At 30.1% G+C, this 21,000-nt stretch overlaps 1 protein-coding gene across 3 annotated transcripts in view; it reads right to left on the bottom strand.

Annotated features, from left to right (window-relative positions):
- The window catches only part of spir (spire type actin nucleation factor), a 79,594-nt gene that overhangs the window by 19,587 nt on the left and 39,007 nt on the right, over positions 1–21,000 (bottom strand). For all 3 annotated transcript variants that reach the window (XM_070640932.1, XM_070640934.1, XM_070640933.1), the window contains exons 6-8: positions 13,230–13,360; positions 12,716–12,827; positions 12,179–12,296 (exon numbers count right to left, since the gene is read on the bottom strand). In XM_070640932.1, coding sequence (XP_070497033.1) covers positions 12,179–12,296; positions 12,716–12,827; positions 13,230–13,360 — 361 coding nt within the window. The remainder of the gene's footprint in view (positions 1–12,178; positions 12,297–12,715; positions 12,828–13,229; positions 13,361–21,000) is intronic.

Below are 21,000 nucleotides of genomic sequence, written 5' to 3'. Positions count from 1 at the left end.
TCAATTGAATGCTGATTTTTTACGGACTTTTAACATAAATCACAAATAATGATCGCCCCCTTTTGCAACTTTTACACCGCAAGACACTAAAAAAAAATTCTTGTCTTCAAAACAATTAAGCCGAAATAACAGCATTATTTATTGCTGTGAAAGACCTTGAGCTTTATTTTTTTAAAAGTATTATAATTTTATTTAAAAGAGTTGCGCTTTTGTGGGTTGAATTTAAATTTTTTTCTTTTTCTTCAGGGTTGGGGAATTGAAGTGGACAGCGGAACTGTCAATTGGAACAATGTTTTTGCTTACATTAAGGTCCACGGAGGAATTTTAAGTTTGAAGATGCTCATATATATGCGCATAATTGTTGGTTAAATTACAAACATCCGGTCAAGTTCTTGTTTGTGGAATTTTAGCCTTAGCAAAATGACTTGTTCATTGGCCAAGCCAGAAATTTTTTGAGAGGGAAAAGAGAGGGATTTGAATAATTTTTGATCGATCGCAAACATTTAGAGAGGTTCGGTATTTTTACACGAAATATACTAGCAAATTGAAGATATTTTCCAAAAAATAATAAGAATAAGTGAGTTTGATCCCAAAAACCCTCCTTAATGACACCCTTAGTTTTGGTAGTGTCCTGAGCGATCATGCTGCTTCATGTAGTTAGGAAAGGCTTGAATGCAGCCCTAAACATTCAATTCCCCAACCCTGTCTTTCCATCTTGCTGTGTCTAATCCATTCTAATCTTTTACCATACTTAATGTCTATATATACATGCTCACGTTGATGTCGCTGCTTGGATTATGCATATAATTATGATTACTTAAAACCCAACCACACGCATTTGAATAAAAAATCTCTTTTTTACAAGAAAAAATTTACCTTTTGTCATATCTTTTTATGTTGCGGTAAAAAACTGTTTGCTCTTAGACCTTCCTAAGATTCTTTCTTTCTTCTTCAAATTTACTTTATTGCTTTATGTGTCGACGCACTTTTACAAACACAGATAAATAAATAATGATAACAAATTGTTTTTTATCGTAATAAATATTTGTTCAAGCAACAGATATATTCACGTTAGTTTATTAATCCTTTCAAGTTGTTTTTTGATGCCAAAATTCCTTTTTTTTCACCTTTATTATTTTTGTTATTGTGATTTATGCACACACACTTTTCGTGTGAAAACACATGACTAATAACAAACTGAATGTAAACACGTTAGAAAACCACAACAGTAGAATGTGATCTGAGGAATGAGTGGAACATAAAAATTTCGATGTATTCGCACAACATATTTTTATTGTTTGGTACGAAAAAAAAAGCTTTCAAGTGAAAGATAAAAAAGGTTTTTCCACTCAAGTTTGAAGTTTGCGAAGTTTTGCGAGACGCCATCTATATGTGAAATTTTTGACTATTTTTCAGCTAACACTTCACATTGTGAGTGAGTTTTAAATCTTGAGATTTATTTGAGACTTGAATTTATAGTGAGATTTTTTAAAATTGATGGATTTAAAAATTGTATAGAAAATAAATCGTGAGATTTGTGAATTTGAAGATTGCGATACAAATCTTGTGGATTTGAATAAATACGTGAATTTTGAGTTGCTGTTGCTTTGTAAAGCAAGTGCAAATTTGTTATTATGTAAAATTTTGAGATTGATTATTGTGTGGATTTTGAGGAATTTAAAGTTATTTTGTGAGATTTTGAGCATTTAAAGTTATTTTGAAGATCCTTTGAACTTCAAACATTGAAAAAAATGCACGCTTTGAGCACGACCTTCAGATTTTGAGCCAAATCTTCAATTAGATCAGATTCTTTTCAGTTTGATTTCTTGAACTTTATGTTTTTAATTCTTGAGATTCTGAAGATGTTTTTCAACTCAAATCTAATTATTTAACAATCGATATTGAGAGCTTGAAGTACATTTTGTTACATTTGGATGTACATATTAAAGTGTGCGATTTTGAAATGTTGAAATCAATTTTCGACCATAAATCCTGTTGATATACCTACAGAAATAAATCACATTAATTTGGAGTCAAATCTCATTTAATTGAAAATAATCATGACCATATTTAATTTGAATCCAATTATAATGCTATTAACGAAGATTCAATTAAGCTTTAATATTTCCATGCAATATTGCGGTTCTGACTCATTAAGTATCTTACTATATCCGAAACCGTTCTTAAAAAGTCATTCAAGAACTAAGAATAATTTCGCTATTTAAAGAGAGATTCATGATAAGCTCAAGAATATTTCCTTGTAATTGAAAAATATAAAATTAAATTTAATCATTGTTTATTTATTTTTTTCTAAATTACATGAAAGAAAAATTAAATTAAATCATCCAATTAAGTCTTCTTTAGAGGAGAATTTGAAGTGCCCGAGAAATTTTTCATGCGTAATAAATTTTTAATCATCTCAAAATAATGGAATTTTACCATATTAGTAAAGCCACCGCAACAAAATTACATTAAATACGGCAGGTAGGTTCAACGACTGCCGATTAAATAATGCGAAATATACAATTGTAAAGCATAAGAAGCATATCCACCGCAACAAAAACGTGTTAAGTGTCCAAATTAAATCTTATTCACCGCAACTTATCTCTTTTTCATCAAAAATCGTTTAATAGCAAGGAAGAGAGAAATAAATAAATTTATATTAAAAAAAAAAAATGAGAAACTTTCGCAAAAATTATAGATGTTGAAACTTGTAGATAGAAACACATAAAAAATAGTTAGATATATGAGCTTGTTTTCAAATGAAAGTGATAACGGCCGTTTATTTCTTACTAAACAATTTAAGAAGAGACTTCATCGGCTTGATATATTGCCGCAATGTTACAGAAAAAACATAGTCATTGGGGAAGTACATACTGAGCAATTTAAATAATCTTGAATGAATTGAATTGAGCTTGATGAAGAAGAAGAAGAAGTAAAAATATCATGAAGCTCTTGTGTCTTGTGTGATTAATAATGCATTTATGAAAGTTATTCAACATCATATTTATACTATATATTATATTATATGAGTTAGGCGCCGATCTCTTACATATCATACCTTATATTACATGCTAAAGGTTTGGCTATAACAATCACTTGACGAGACCTTTATGACACTAATATCATAACAGTAATGAATAGACTTCTTCTACTTGACATGATTATGGATGAAAAAAATAAATTTATAAAATTATATGCGATACTCTGCGTACGCAGTTCAATGCTACAAGGATTATTCAGTCATAACAATAAAAATATATGTGAAGAAGTGGAAAGACTTCACAAGAATGCAATAAGCTGATATAAAAATGATTTTAATAAGAAAATTTAACTTCTTATACAATAATTTTTTGCATTTTTTAATATTTAAATTAAATATCATATTGTATTGTTGATATATCGTATATATTTGGGGATGTTTATTAGTGATGTCAACAGATTTCATCCTTGGAGCAGATTTACTCTACATAACATGTTAAACAACCAGGAAATATGTCTCAGAATCACCAAACATGCTCAAAACTAAGAAGTCTTTTAGAGGAGGTCCTGAACATGAACAGTATGTCATGTGACAAGTGAACGTAAATTGTTAACGACCTCAGTCTTTAATTCATCCGATTTTTTTTTCGCGAATTGAGTGGGACGGGATTTGTATCAACAACAATCTACTGATTATATCTCACATAATTTTTTTTTTGTCACCCGAATCTTGATTTAATGCTTTTTTTTCTCCAATTCCGCATGTCTCTCTCTCAAATATTTAATCAGCAAATATTACATTATATTAATAAATTCTTTTGCGAGGTAAAGTGTGTCGTAGCATTTGGTAAGTGAAGTGTGATGTTGAAAGGTTGTGTTGAATAGTTTTTATAATAATGACATGAAAGTAATTTGCATTTATTTGTTATTTCTTTTGCTTCTATCTATCTCTTGCTGTTTGTTTGTTTATTATATTTGCACAATATATCTCATTGGAATAATAATTAAAGGCAACAACTCCTCGACTTCAACTTTTATCAATTAAACGGAATTTATCTTTTGCAATCTGTATATCCAAGATCATGTTTGGTGAATATGGACGTATAAGATAATTGAAAAATTTGTTAAACTAATCGGTAAATTTATTATTTGACTGGTCAGAAACATTTTGGAATGCATAAGAGGCAATGATCAGATCTGGCTGAGTCATACTCATAAAATTTATGAATTTAAATACTTCGTCATGCTAATTGGTTGAATTATAATTTATTTCATTCAGTCTCGCGAGCATACCAGTTCTATTTTATCCAATGTGAATCACAGAATTGCACCTCGAGGACATAGAATTCTTTCCTCTCTCATTTTTCCTATTCATTTCCACCGCCTGCATTTAATTAGCATTCAACAAGTTAATCATAGACGATATCACTATCTCGACATTCAGCCCACGACAATATTTACTATATGAATTGTTTTTCTTTTAAGAAAAGAGCAAAAGAACGGCATAATATGAAACATATGCAGGTGCAGTCATATTTTATATGTAAAAAATATTTTTATTCATGTTTCATGACATGAGACATTCGATAAAACAAACCAAAATAAAAAAGACAACAACAAGACCATGTTCGGTTGTTTGTTCCAAAATATAATAATAGTCAATATCTCTCTTTCTCTCTCACATTCATATCTCTATTCTCCTTTTCTTTCACAACAATGAGCATAAAATTTATGTTGCGATTGAAATGTCTTTTATCGAAATGACTCGATCTTTTATTATGAATATTATTCCATTGCTGGTGTCATTTATGCAGTTGCATTCTTTTGCTAAATGCTGTGGGAAAAAATATGTAATTGAATAAATGTGAACGCAATTTTTCGGTTGTGAAGCTTAAAATGTCTTGCAAAATTCTATTAATAGAATTGAAGCCAATTGTAGTTTCCGTCCAAATATTCCCATTACAGCCTATTACTCATCAAGCCACCCAGCAACAAATAAAACTAAACTTTTGCAAAACCACAAACGTTAATGCATGAAAAACAATAAAATTCAAAGCGCTTTTCGGAACTTAAGACTTAGTCATGACCGTGCAATAGCAAGGGCCTTAGCTAAGTTCATGAAAGAATGTTCGCACATTTAATGCAATAATAATATCTAATAAAGATAATGGAAAGTGCTTTGAGGAATATAATATTTTTTTGCAATGAGGCATGTTCAGCACATATATTGAGAGTAGTAATAAGTTGCATGTGAAACAGCATCTCATGGATAAAAATATGGTGAGAGGTACTTTTTGACATTTGCATGTTTGACACACTTTTTTATTTATTTTTTTTTGTGTACGGTGCAGCATGCAAAAGAAATCTTTTATGAATTACACAGAAGGAAATGGAGAGATGCAACATTGGGTGTTGCATGCATTTGTGTTTGTGACAATGACCGAAAAACGCAAAATCAATGTTACAGATAATCTGCCCACCATCTGTATAACCATAATGATCAGTTTGTGAATGAAAATGTTGTAAATGTAAATTTTTCTAATGCATTTATGTGAAAGAAGATTTCCTCAAGGCCACGAATTTTCGATCGAAATCAGTTTTTTTTTGGAATAGAAAATAAAAGTGAATCTAAAAATGATAATTTTATGCATTTAATTATGATAAATATCGAGACAAATGTTAACAGACATATATGCATTAGGGAGAAATAAAAAGGTATAAAATGAAGATGAAAAATTGAGAAAGATCATTGGCATTTCAGACGAATAGAGATGTGGGATTGTTCAGAAATGACGTATGTTGTAAGATTTAATTTGTAGATTTTCTCACAGATCGTCTGAATATTGCTTCAATTAAAGGTTTCTAGAGTATGAGGAAAGTAATAATGGGTATTAAAGCACACACCCAATCTCAAAAAGCATGCCATGTCTGCTAGGGTACCGGTGCATTGCCATAGTATCGGTAAAATGCGAAATTGCCCTGACGACACCGTGAATGTTGTTACATCATGCGTCGTTAGTTAGATAGGTCATTAATAAGTTCTTGAATTCAAATTTTGCAATTACATTTGGAAATGGTAATTGGCTAGCGGTAGCCAGTGATAGAGCCAGCTTCGGGTGCCGACTGAGAGGGCCATGGATCAAACTTGATCTGTACGAATTCAAATTTTCAGTTCCTCATGACGTCATAACCAAATGTCACCCAAACAAAATCAAATAAAAATACCCAAAAAAAAAACCCTACAACATAATGCACTTCACATAAAACGAAATATTTATAGGTATCATAACATGATCTCAGATTGATATTATATTTTGCAATATTTTCTTCTCTTCTCCTCTGTCTCTCACTCCTTTTTATTCACTTAAAGTCATCTCTCGATGGAATGTTGATTGGATAAATATATATTTATATATTTTTTTAAAGGGCACAACCACGTGTTGACGGTCGAGAATTGGTATGAAATTAACATAAATTTTCAATGGTGTCACATGCTCATCATTGGAATCACCGCATGGATGATGATGATGGTTCGAAAAAAATATATTTAACGATCGACAATAACAATGAGGAAGCATAAAATATAGATTTTAATGTGTTATGATGATGAAGTATGTAGCATAAAATGCCCTTTTTAAGAACCTGTTCGTTCATGACCCATAAAATAAAACTTTATGCACACTTTCCAACTGCAAAATTCGCTTAAAGATGTGAGAAATTTTTCTTCTTTTTTTTACCTTTGCTTATTTTAATAATTTGCAATAGGCATTTCCCATGCTATGGTATGTGGCGATTCCAACTGCGGAATAGCCAGCCATGTACAATAAAAATAGCGCCGTTCAATTAAGTCTACATTGTTGCCTTTAGAAATTCATTTATATTTTTTTTAAACTTTAAACTTACATTTTTGGCTTTCTTAAATAATAATAAAATAAAATAAAGGTGATACGCTTATAAGAAATGTATAATTGTACACAGTCAGCGAAACAGATGAAATCATAAAGATAAATTAAAAGAAAAGAATTCATTTTAAAATTTAATAGAAAGTGAAAAGATTTTTAAAAAAAAATTCAGATGTGGCTAGTAGGAATGAAAGGAAAAGTTAAGATGCTTAGTTCAAGCATAAGTGATGCATTATAAGATCAATTGGCCATTTCTTTTATGCCATCAAGTATTTTAAAATATCATCGTTTTTATTGATATAAAATCGGATAATAATAAAAAAAATATTATTTTTTTTCAAATCATATCGAGAAATTTCAACTCATTCATCTTAATTCATTCATAATATAAATACACGTATGGCGAGGAAGATGTGTGTAGAAAAAAATGCAGAAAACAAACAAAATAAATAAAAAATTTCATCTTCGAGAGCCATATGTGATGAGATGAAGCCATTGATAATCAATTTAAAGAAGAAAAGATTTCTTTATACAATTTTTTTTTCTTCTCTCAAATGCGTATAGAAAATAAATAGATAAATTTCGCTTTTTCCAAAATTATGAAACGGTATGATGAGAGTAAAAGAAATTTTTGCTCGTTTTGCAAATGAATATTGTTAGGCTTTACCAAACGGGAAGGAATATATTTATTTTTGTGTATGAATTTAATTACATTAACCGAAAGATATGTTTAAAAAGTATGGAATTTTTGGAGGTATTAGACGATTGAAACGTATTTATTAGCAGAAACGTGCTCAAATTAAAGGTATTGAGATCCAAGTTTGATTGTAGATGATCTGAATTTTTAAAATGAATTTATTATAAATTCAATTATTTAAGAAAAAACCATGACTTCTGCCCAAATGGCTAAGGTATATTTAAGGTCTGAAATTTAGGCAGAATATATCATGAAAATTTGAGAATTCTTATGAATATGAAGCAGGATATGAAGCTGTCGATAGAGGCAGTGACGCATTTGGTGTTGGTAATCGGCAAAGATCGGCCAATTATAGAGCCAGTTTTAAACGCCAACTGAGATAAGTAAAGGATCGCAAATGATTTCTGCGGCCAACGAAGTTAGTAATTATGAATATTCCCTAACAAGCAATGAGCTTGCAAATGAATTTTAATCAATATCCATAACTGAGCATACTTTACTTTGTGAGAATTGATAATTCTTTCATACATTCTAGACGTATACCTGTCAATATATTACAAAATTTACAGGCCTTCGTCAATATGATTGAAACAGGTTGGTGTCATATACCATTTGACACATGAGAGGACATAGAACAAGTAACTTAAGTATGCTTCCATTTAAAATATGTTAAACTCTGTTAAACAGAAATTAGGCATATCGATTACATAGACCTACTGGGAAGCATAGTTATGTATGATATATGAACAAAGGAATAGAATATTTAGGAATTTTTCGGTCAATTGAGTTTCTGAGTGAGTTTTATATCTATTTAAGAATTATATTATTAAATCTTTAATAATTCTTTTTGAATCAGAAACAAAGCAGACATCCAGCCATCCTGACATCTCAAATAACTTCATCTAAAAAACCACAAGCAATTCCATTGAAAAGATGACCATAAGTTTTAATAATTTACGAATTCCTCATTGTAATAAAGTAATATTTACATTCCCATACAAGACCACAAGGTACATTAGACTTTCTTGTACCCCGATAGACATACATCAGCATGATACCAACAATAAAATGAGACATAAGAGCTCTAATCATTTTTCTCTATTTATCTTTTCTTCTTATTCATATATATTTTTTATCTTATTCATAATTTAAGTGATTCCCAATGGGTTACCGTGAGTATTTTCAGTGATTTCCTGATTGCTAGATCATGATTTATAAAAAAGAATGAAAATGGCTCTTTAAAGTGACTAAATGACCATAAATTACATCCCAATTTTTTTATATCTTTCTTTTTCTTCATATCTGTCGCTGAATGTTAATTAACTTGTTTCTTGGTCATTCCTTCATTCATTTTTTTTATGTGAACGTGCTATTCTCACTTTCCCTCACATTAACTTTGCTTTTTCGTCATTCGCATATTTTTTTTTTTATTTTTCTCCTTTCAACCTGACATTCATCATCATCATCATGATCTTAAGATTTTTAAATCACAGTCGCTGAAGACGAATGCGAGTAGACGGACATGTAAAGTGTTTGAAATAGCGCTAGTCACATAATGAAGGATAATTGCTTTTTTTTTTCACTCGATATAGCGCGCACCTTTCGATTTCATTTCAAGATGTATACCACATCATTGATAATAATCAATCAAAAAATGTTGTCTAGATATGGGTCAAATGCGTGTACTTGTGACAATTTCTTCATTTACAATATCGTGATTCTTATTTTTCATTTTTGACAAATAATCTGCAAGTCAAGTGAATCTTACGAAACTCATTCACATATATGTATAAATCTTAAGTTGATGGATAAGAAAAAAAAAATCTTTCTTTTCTTATTATGGAAATGACGATGATGAAAGTCTGGTCATATGGGTACACCATATATGAAAGTCATCAGAAATAAAAGAAATGAAAAGTGAAGAAAAGGAAAGAATTTTGAAAATAAGAAAACACGAAAATGTGTAACATGAAATCATAAATTCAGCAACATATGCATGTACGTCAGACACACAACCAAAAATAAAGCCACAATACAATTTAGTGAAATTAACACGCTTGAGAATCGAAAAAATAAAATATAATTTTAATTTATATGATGCGGACTCATAAATGGATGAAATTTAATTAACTTTTACGCCTTCATCAAAAAAATATAAAAAAAAGTCGTCATCAAGTTCGTTCGAATTAATGAATACCTTTCTGCTCGAAGATTATTAATTTATGGTCTGACATATTTAAATATGTTGAACTGTAAGTTAAGAGATGAGATACGAAATAAAGAAAAATAGAAATCGAAAGTTTTTATTTTTATTTTTCTTTTTTTTTCGTAAATTAAATCTTTTTTTTTTTATTTTTGGCATATTGAATACTCTCGTTCCTCATGATAATCTCATTTAAATTTTAATGCGAACTGACCGCACACACAGCATGATTCGTGAAATTCTCAGTCATTTTCATATATTTTTTTGCAGTATAGCATGCAGAGTTGGGGATGGGTGAGGAATTGTCAATGTAGATTTTGTGAGACACAACGAGAGTTGGGGAGGAAATGTCCCAAAAGCTCTAACAGCAATTTTCATTACTTCTGAGGCATTTCCAACTGTTAAAGCTCTTAATCTGCATAATTGTAATTAATGATTCATTCTTAACTCCTCAACCAGCCCCAACCCTGCTGTAAAACAGCATTTAATGTAGGAAAAAGAAGCATAATAAATTTCATTCGATAGATCCACTAAATAACAATTTTCTGCCGAATTTGTTTATGCGAAGGAAACACAGCATGACAAAATTTTTATAGCCTTCATTGGCCATCTGTCCCAACAAGTCGTACCCAATGCAACAATAAAAGAAATTGTTTTTTAATTCAATTTTTGAGACATATTTTTTTTTCTTTTTTCATTTAATTTAATTTATGCATATAAAATCACATTAAAATGCCTCACGAATCGTATGCGCGAGGCAAGCATTGATTGAAGGAAAATGTTCATTCGCACAATTTATTCATTTTGAACGTTCACGTTGCTTTCGTTTCAATGATCTTCATCTATTTATTAAGAAATGCCGGCAGCATTAAGCATAGCAAAATAACATGAGCAGATAGAGATGGAGAGAAAATATTCAAGTTCAACCAAAAAGTAATCAATTCATCTCATTTATCATAATCGCGTGCTTCTATAATCCCCTTCGTCTCTCTCTTATACGTATCTATTAGCCAGCTTTGGTGATGGTGCTAGGTAAGCGGACAAACATTTGAGTTGAATGGATTGCTTTTTTTTAGAAATCGAAAGTGCAACATAACGTTTTTACTTTCATTATGTGGAAAAGCACAAGCGTATTTCTTAGAAGATATGACAAATGTGCAACATTAAAGTGCATAAAAAAGTAAAACTTTAAAAATAAAAAAATAATAAAAATTGAAAGGAAGGAACTAAGATAAGTTTAAACTGAAAAGCGTGAGTAAAGGATAAATATGAATGCAATATGAGCTAACTAAATGCAATTCATAAATCATTTATCGTAATTTTGTAGCAGCATATTACGAGGTTTGGTTTGAAAGGAGGTATTGATGGCTGATTTGTCTGTAGCTCGTAATGACTGCATTTGCAGACACGGAGGAATCGAATGTTTGCTTGTTTTGTTTCGCTGGTTGTACAGATGAATTGTGATTCATGGCTGTTTTTAGATGTCACCTGAAACTGATTCTATTGCTGGCTAGTGCTAGTCAATTCCCAATACAAAAAGCAATACTATGGTCCATAGTCTATGGAAGTATCAAGTTCCTTTATGAGTCAAAAGGACACATTTGTTGTCTAAACTGTTATTTTCTAAATAGCTAGGCCCAGAAGGCTACAACTTGACATCCAAATTGTGCAAAAATATGAAAAAATTGACCTTTTGAGTTCTAAAAAGCATGCAACTGCAGCAACAAGATTCTTACTTTCACGAATCATAAAACATAAAATGCGCATCCGATTCGCATCAAAACATACTCATAAACTTGCCATTTATTCTCATGAATTGTGGTAATGCACTCCGTAGCTTGCACTTAAAGATTTCAATTATGCAGATCAATCTCTGTCATTGCCAATGAAATTGATGCCATAAAAATTGAGCGAGTATGAAAAGATTATTAAAACAAGACTCTCGGAAACATGTTTGAAGCTCATTTTTCATATTACCATGAATTGATTATTTCTTATTTAAATTGCAATAATTTTTGCTCATTCATAAATATCGTTACCATAGACAGAATCCAGTAAATATGAGATTGAGATGAAAATAGAAGTGAGAAGAGGAAAACTAATTTTTTTGCGGCGTTATTAACTAAAGAAAAACGACCATAAAATGTAAATTTATCTAGTAAGTGCATAATATGAGATCAATTAAGCTGCAACACTTTCCATGTCGCATTTCTATTTATAGCTTGCGGTATTTCATACATTTTTTCCCATCTAATCACGTTTTTTATGTATCATACGCGTGCATATCTTTCATATTTCTTTCTATTTATGTAACTCATGAATTAATTAATCAATTAATCAGATTGACATGTTTTATAATCCCTTCTATAATTAGTAAACAACATATGTACTCACATCTATTCTTTAGTCCAGCTGCGATAGGTCTTAAAACTCTTCCTTTTCGTATTGAGTCGAGTAGTTGCTCGCGAGGTGATGGATTGCGTTTTAATGGTGCTAGTTTCCTATCTGTTGCCTAATAATTGATATAAACATATTTTTTTTTTATTTTTCTTAGTAAATTGATCGATAAGAGAAAGAGACGCAATGTACACAACAATCACTGTATTGTGACGAAAATATCACATGCTACCTTGTTTCAATTCAATCTATTGTCCGTCAACTTGTCTTTATGTTATTTTTTTTGTTTGACATCAAAAATTTATCTGGTTAGTGCATGATGAATAAAAGTGATTTTGAGTTGTTTGACTGCAACGTGCAAAAATCACGTATGACTGTCTATATTTGGACTTTTTAGATAAGACATTTTTTTGGGGGAGTCAAAATCTTTGTTGTGTGTCACGAGAAACACAAATTTGACAGACTTTCAGACAATAGACAGCTTGAAAACATAACATAATTGTTGTATACATCAAAAAACATCTATTAACTTACTTTTCTAAGTGGTGGACGAGATCTTATGAATTCTAAAATGACAGCATGTGCATCTTTCTTCACTTTCGGTGGAATGTCGCCATTCACCATCACTTTCCTCAATTGATATTTCCTAGAGAAACAGAAAAAGAAAGAGAAAAAAAAATTGTATAAAATTGTAAAAAGATAATTTGCAATAAGTGAGACATGTGTTAATCATAATCATTAAAGTGTCATTCATGTTGTCATGTAAATAAGTAAGTTAGTAAGTAAGTAAATGAGCAGCGAATGAAAATTAAAGGAAATGAAAATGGAAAAAAAAATATATAAAATTCACACTTTTGTGTATTTCACATTGTGGTACAACATTTGTAAGTGCATGTTTCATTTAGCAATTACATCATACACATAAACAGCATAAAGGTTTCATTCTCAGAGATTTACTTTTATACAGGTATGATTACGATTGTTCATGATGACATGACTGCATAATAAAAATAAATGTACAAAAAATAATAAAAATATTGATTCTCACCTCGATCTTATGTCTTCCATCAATATCTCATACGGAGTTAGTGCATATTCTGTAGGCGGATGAAGAAAATTGATTTTCTTCAGTCTCACACCTCTCCGGAGTTCATCAACAACTTGCATCCAAAACCTTGCCTGTAAAGGAAATTAATTTATTCAAAATAATTAATGAAAAATTTTTCATCGACATTTAAACTGTAAAATTAATATAGAAATAAATCAACTAAAATTGCTAAAAAATGCAAAAAATTAAAAAATAGAAGTGAAGCATAAACAACAAAAGAATCACGTAAATACTACAAATATGGCGTTCAATGCTAAGTGTAATTGAAAAAAGTACGTAAAAAAAATATTTTCGAAATTCAATTCGTCAAAATAATTAAAAAGACCTTTATGTTGACAGCAAAGCAACAATGCCGGTAACTATTAATATAAATCATAAGCACTATCTCTATTATACTGTTCAATGTTCTTTCCCTTTAGCATTGAAAATGAACTGTTGACTGCATTAAGGCATAATAAAATACTTTCAGCCATAAACGTATGGAAGCAGTGGGAAAATGATTTTTTTTTCAGTAATTATGACACAAAGTCGTGCACAGGAATTCATAATTGCTATTTTTTATGACGAAAAAAAGAAGTGTGGTAATTTTGGCGCTCAGCATGAGCTAGATAATCTGCATTTAAATTACCTAAAACAAGTGCATTTAAAAATATATTTTATTGCAAATTTTTAAGAGTAATTTAGCATAACAAATCCGGTCTGTGGTGTGATGAAGTAAATCAATTAAGGTCACAGACTAATCTCAAATATAGTCATCATTTAGCCGTTCATGGCAATGGCGTCAAAAACCACTAAAGAACTTCGGGTTCATTCCAAATTGAGCTTGAGCTCTTAGAAAGAGTTTAACCTTTTAATGAGTATCCTTGCCACACCACATGTCTTTATTCAAATCTCCTACATGTACATTACACAACCAACTTGATCCTCAACCATATCTGACTTGATATTCATATCACCGAGACAAAAGGAAATTTCTCGGACACATAACATGATCAACTAGATTAAAGCAAAAAAAGGGAAAGGAAACACAGCAGCAGCAGTACAGTAATTAAATATGAAGGAAGAAAGAAGCAAAAACAAGCATTTGCGTGGAAGCATGAAGGAAGTTCCAGTTCCTTTTTATTACTGAAATTTGCATTGCATGCTCATATTAACATCCTACATTGTTGCCATACAGTTCAACCTTCATCTTTCTTATTTAATAACATTTTTTTTGCTTCATTTGTTTATGTGTTTCAGTATGTCATGTGACATTCATAAAAGATTGTATATATGTCCATTGCATGTTCAATATAACAATATTTATAAATGGAAGAAAGCTCATAACTTTTTTGCAGATCACACGCAGAGTAAACATTTATAAGTAATGAAAGTCAAGTAAAATTGGTCACAATTCATTAATCGATTCGAGGCGTTCATGATTGGACTAAACGTTGTACCTGCTCATATATTTTTAGTGCAAAATATTGTTGGCGGATAAAATTATTTTTCATGCACTTCATTAAAGTTCGATTAATTGTTAAGCTTAATTTTAATGCCAATTGCGTGTAGTTACATAATTTACACAAACTGAAGATATCAAGCTGAGAATTAACAAGAAGAAAAATTGTTTACAAAAAAAAAGTTAAGTAAAAGTTACCATTAGTGGATATTTAGATATATGGAACTAATTTTTTTACGAATATGTATCTTTATCAAAATTTATTTTCTATGCACATGTTACTTTTTTTCCTTCCTTTTCTCATTTCTTTTATATCTTTGACTTGTTTCCAATAATTTTCTTTCTCTATCTTTTTTCATTTGGTCTCTATGCCTATCTCATTGACTAACTAACATTGCATTGTAAGAGTTATTCATTTTTAGCTCATTTTTTCGATTTTGTCTATTTGAGGCTTAAAAATTATTACTAAAGATGCTTGCCACTTTTTTATTGAAGATTCTACAAAAAGAATCAATTTTATAGTTAAGAATCTTAAATAAATCGAGAAAAACTTTTTGAAGTGGAGTAAAAAACAAAATGGCGGATAAATATTTAAAATTTCGAATCTTTTTTGACCATAGCTAGATGAACTTTAAATTTAAACCAAATTAAATACCCCGAATCTCTTATTTATTGCAGAAAAAATGTGCTTTCAATTGCGCCTATTGATCTTTTTACAAGCTATTCTCTCTCTTCAATTCACCTAGTTTGCATAACAATTTTTATTTTTTTTATGGGATCATAACATGCTTTTATTTCATTTAAAATAAAGAGATTTTCATAAATGGATAACAAACGTTGTTGATGACGATGATTGTAAATGAAATGGAATGGCTGCTGGTAAGTTAGTTGAAGAATTGCTGTAATTATTTTAAATGTTATTTGCTAGCAATAAGCAACAGCACCAAACGAAAAAGGCCATAAAAATCATTGAAAGGAAACATTCATGTGTGTTTAGTGCGATAATAATCGACATCTAATAATAAATTAGAGCAAAAAAATAATAATCTATATTGCAATGAGCTTGAGAGTCATGCATGCACGAACTAATAAAGCAGAAGCATTAAAAGATGGAAAAATATGAGAGGTGGAGAGTAAAAAATTAATAAATAAATAATTGCATATTGGGTATATATAGTTAGAATTATTAATTAAATTGAAACCAGTTCATCATAAACGTGGATAATATACAGATAATTAAATTGCAAAAGTTTGCGCGGAAAGTAACATTAAAAAAATTATATTAAATAAGAAGAAATGTGTCAGTGGATGCATTCATGCTTTAATTGAAACTAATGAGATCCAATTAATCACTTGAGTGAATTAAATGAACAAAAAATTTACATAAGATCCTAAAAATACATACTTGTATCGCTTGCCAAATATGCTGGTCCTCGGTCTTAATGGCCACAAGAAATGAGATTAATTAATTAAACAGACGAGAGAAAATATAATGACAAAAAAGCACAAAAATCTTCCCACAACGAATTTTTTTAATTTTTTCTTTCATCGCGTCTCAAGAATTTCAACTTTTCCTTTTATGTAACTCATTTACGCCATGAAGGAATTTTTATTTCATGTGACTTATGTTTGGTTACCGTTTCTTTTCTTCACTTACTCTGTATGTTTAATGTATTTGTAAAGTGTACAGAAATGGAATAGCAATGTTAATTCACTAATTAAATCTTTGATATAAAAATATAAAAATAGGTATCGCATTTCTTACTCACTTCACTTTCAATTTCATACCCTTGCTTACTTAATAACATATGTCTTTATGTTCTGTAAATTCTTTCATGAACCACACAAAGGAAATTACCAAAAATAAAATATATTAAATTAAATCATGACAAAATAAAAAGAGCTGATGCAGACGAGAATCAGAAAAGTGCATCAGCGAGACATTTTTTTCATGTAGAGTTGAATGTTTTAAGGAATGGAAGGTTGCAAGTAGGATGGCTTTTGGAGAGTGAATGTTGAGAGCGCTCTTTTGAGTTTATGGCAATAGATTGTTGAAAATTTTGAAAAGTTTTAAAATATTGCCCAAAATCACTCTAAAATTAAAATTTCCGTCACGAGGATGTACAAAGAACTCATAGAAAGAAGCTGTTGACATAGACAATATTGCATTTGGTATTGGAAGTTGACAAGGGGTAGCGAACGATAGGATTAGTTTTAGACGACATCTGAGGGTGGTCATGGATCACAATTGATCTGTACAGCCAACAAAGTAAGCATAATAGTCTTTTAAATGACAAAAATTTAAAATTTTCAAGCAATAATTCATTTTGAAATCAAATTCCTCGAAAATTGCGTGTCACAAAGCCTAACTAGACACAAACAGCTCCACAACCCCATTTCAATTATCCCAGCTAAAGATGCACGTAAAAAAGTCTGTCACTGTCTGCATATTTATGTATTTGTCAAAAAAATAAGAGCCTTATAAAAATATATAAAATTGCGATTGCATTTCTGACTTGTTGACTTGCTGATTGTGTAACTTTCACCCTTTTATGTTTCACATAACAATTCACATATCAATTTAAATGAGAAAAAGATACAAAGTAAGTATAAAGCAAAAAATAATGAATTTAAGAGAAGTTTACAGCAACTGCTGATATTTCATTAAATAAACATAGTATCGGAAAAAGAGTCAGTAAGTCATTTAAAATTTATCTCTTCGACATAATTCAATTACAAATAAATAAATAAGAGAGAGAACATATAAAAGAAGGAACTGCTATATTCAATTAAAATTAATTAATCCAATTTCATTTCTCAATATTAAATTGGTTACTATCTGTATCTTTTCACATATATACAATTGATATCTCTCGGTCAATTACAATTTTATTTCATTTTCTTTCCATCTCCTTTTATGTGACAGATGACGCATGGTAAATTGACAGTTACGCGAAAATTGATCAATTTATTTCATTTCATCGTGCTACTGTGGATGTCAATTTGAGGCATAAAATGAAGAAAATAAAAATTCAGATGAAAATAACTTTAATCAACAAGTAACTCTCTCGCCTAACTCGCTTATTAGATTTTCTCAATTTCCTGCCTTGTGAATGAATACAATATCTGATTTTGGTATGCTCAAATTTTGGTTTGCTGTGTGAAGTGAAGCTTGAAAGTGTTCATTTTGGACGGTGAGGTGATGTGCGAATACGAAGTAGTTTTAGTCAGATTATTGCAATGTTTTTGGATGTTGCGACTATTCAGAGTGGTTGGAAGTGCTTGTCCTCTTAAAGGACCCCAACAGACAATAAGCATGCTCACTTTATTGAGCGTCCTCATGAATATACTCAATCAATATAATTTAGCATGCTTCTTGTCTATCCGGGCGAAACTTAACTTTTATGCAATTTATCGTAAGCTCAGATATGCAGCGCATAATAGGGATATGGGGAAGCTTTTGATCTGATTTGTTGGTGGACCAAATGCCAAGTGTCTATCTTCACATGATGCTCGCTGTTATCACTAATAACACCGCTGGCGACCAAGCCATAAACAAGTCTTGATTACCTAACTTCGTCAAATACAGCGCAAAATCTTCTCATTGCAGTTCTTTTGCAGTCAATGATAAACCGTATTAAGATTTCAGTACCAGTGTTCAAACTAAACATTCAAGCCACAAAACACTGCGCTTCATTCAACCATCTAATAAAAAATTTAATTTACCTAACCAAACTTTTCAACAACTTAGTCATAAATATTTCTTTTTCCCGTAAGAAGAAGAAGATGTAAAATAATTCGGAAGCGGAGATTGAGACTCATCACATTTCACTGTGCTTCTCACCGCCCGACCGTCTGTTCCTCATTATTAATGAATCGAGTGAAAAAAAAAGTATAAAGTTCCGGAATTTAACAACAATGGGATTCTCTGTATCTATTGAATAAAGTATCATAAGTAAATAAATAAGTAGCTACTCGTTAAAAAAAATTTTATGCTGGATCATTGCAGCATGAATTGAATTCAATATTAAAAGCAAAAAAACTTTCTTTTTCCAATTTGATTGAGTCACAAAAAATAATAATAAAAGATTTTTGCACTTTTCTGTCGATTTAATATGAGGCAGTCTTGTTTTTATGAAATTGACACTGACGCTCTTTTATGAACAAAAAAATATCGACATTAATTGTCAATGCCATGCGGAGATTTTTTATGATTATGTGAGAAATGAAATTCAAAAGATTTAAATGAATGTAAATGAAGCGAAGGATATCTTTTGGATTGGATTATTGCAAATTATTATCTCATAAATGACCCGATATAATTTATATTTTTTTTGAGTTATTTTTACTTCTCTGGAATGTTTTTTTTACAGCACTCACAATAAAAAAGGTAAGCAAATGATGTAAGATAAAAACAAAATATTTAAATTAAATGAAAAATGTTCATTTCTTCACTATTGCAAATGCTAAGCTTTGCAGCATTAATTAACCATTGTAGTGCGTGTAGATGAAATGAAGAAGAAAATACGTAATTTACCATCATCAAAATTACATAATTCTTTGATCTTTCTTCTCTCATGCCTTAATGGTGTCTTAGTAATAAAATTAGCGAAAACAGCCTTACCCCCACATGGGTATGGATTTTTTTAAATATTGCGCGCTAAATGACTCAATTTAGTTTAGATTTTGAAACATTATTTTTCAAAAAAAAAAATATGCACAGCTATAAAAAAACAACTGTTGAAAGCTCTACAAAAACTGATCAAAATCGTTAAATAATTTTTCATAATGTACTTAATATTACAAACAATCGTCAATTACGAGCATGAGTTTTGAAAAAATTGTAATGTAATCAAACATGTGTGCGCTCATGACGTCTTGAAAAAAGTCTTTTCATTTACTGAATAATGATGAGATGATGCATAACAATGTTATTGTTGTTGTAAGTCAATTAATCATTGGATTTGATAAATCAAAAAATATGTATGAAGAATTTCTTCGATTTAAAATGTCTACAATTTGGGGTTGTTTGGTAGTGATGTCGGTGGTGTCTGAGGGAACAGATGAAAAGAGGTTTGGTATGACAGCGGAGTATTTCGGGAGAAATAGACCAAACCCATTAAACTTTTTGGAAGAATTTCTGCAATTTTTTAGGGTTTTTAGAAATAAAAATCCCAAAAGCTCCTTAAATGTTCGTATTAAACACACAATGGAGAATATCGCAGAGCTAAATCCCTGCGATTCGGTATGACTTGTTAGGTGTCAAAAAAGACTCCCACCAAAAAATCAAAAACATCATCTCAAAAATGAGTTGACTTAAGGGAATTCCCAAAAAAAAAACTTTCAATGAACCTCATTTGTACATGACCCAAAGATAGACAGATGGATGCAGACAAGTCATATAGAAAACAGACGTATGAAAGAAGAAAAAAAAGCCGGTATATTAAATAATTTTCATGTCATATGTAGATATACATAAAATGTAGTTATACAATCATATAAATTATATGTGAGCAGATACGATAAATGATTACTATTTGTGCTGTTCATGTATTATGTGCTCTTTTAAATCATTTTTATTATTAAGATCGGACTATTCATATTAAAAGTTGCAATAATGTTAATTAAACATCACTTTTTTTGCATGCAATAATTATTAACCGACAATTACATTATTAAAAAAAATGTGTTTTAACTTCTTATCAATCTCTTCAATGACTCTACACGTTTTGTTGTTGTTATATCAAACTAATAATCATTGTCTAATGAAATTATCTTGTAATGAGAAGAAATAAAATTTACATAATTTCCTTACAGCCAATTTGATCAATGTTTTTCCATTTTTCTCTTTAATTTTTTTTGTAAGCACTCGATAAAGTATAAAATTACGACAGCGACAAGTTAATTTTCCACATATATAATTCAAATGGAAATACTAGAAGTATTAAGCAAAAAATTGTGTTTCTTTCCTTTCATATTCTTCGTCATTTAAATAAAATAAAATTAAATGCATAATAAAAAAATAAAAAATCATGCATAATATGAACATTTCGAAACTAGAAATATATCTATCTTATCGCTCAAAAGTAAATACTTATCAAACATCGTGTCACATGAGTTTTGACGCAAATGAATTACATTTATAGCACATTTTAAAAATGCAATTTTTAAGATTTTTATCGATTCTTTTGTTGGATTTGACTTGTTGTGGTTGTTATGAATAATTTTACATGTTACCATATCTTTTTGTACAGATCATAATATGTAGAA

The sequence above is a fragment of the Chironomus tepperi genome, unplaced genomic scaffold (assembly GCF_022539635.2).
Source record: "Chironomus tepperi strain 1889 unplaced genomic scaffold, CSIRO-AGI_Ctep_v1 contig_223, whole genome shotgun sequence".
Taxonomy (NCBI): Eukaryota; Metazoa; Arthropoda; class Insecta; order Diptera; family Chironomidae; genus Chironomus; species Chironomus tepperi.
Note: the sequence above shows the minus strand (reverse complement) of the source record. Positions and strands in the feature narration are given on the sequence as shown.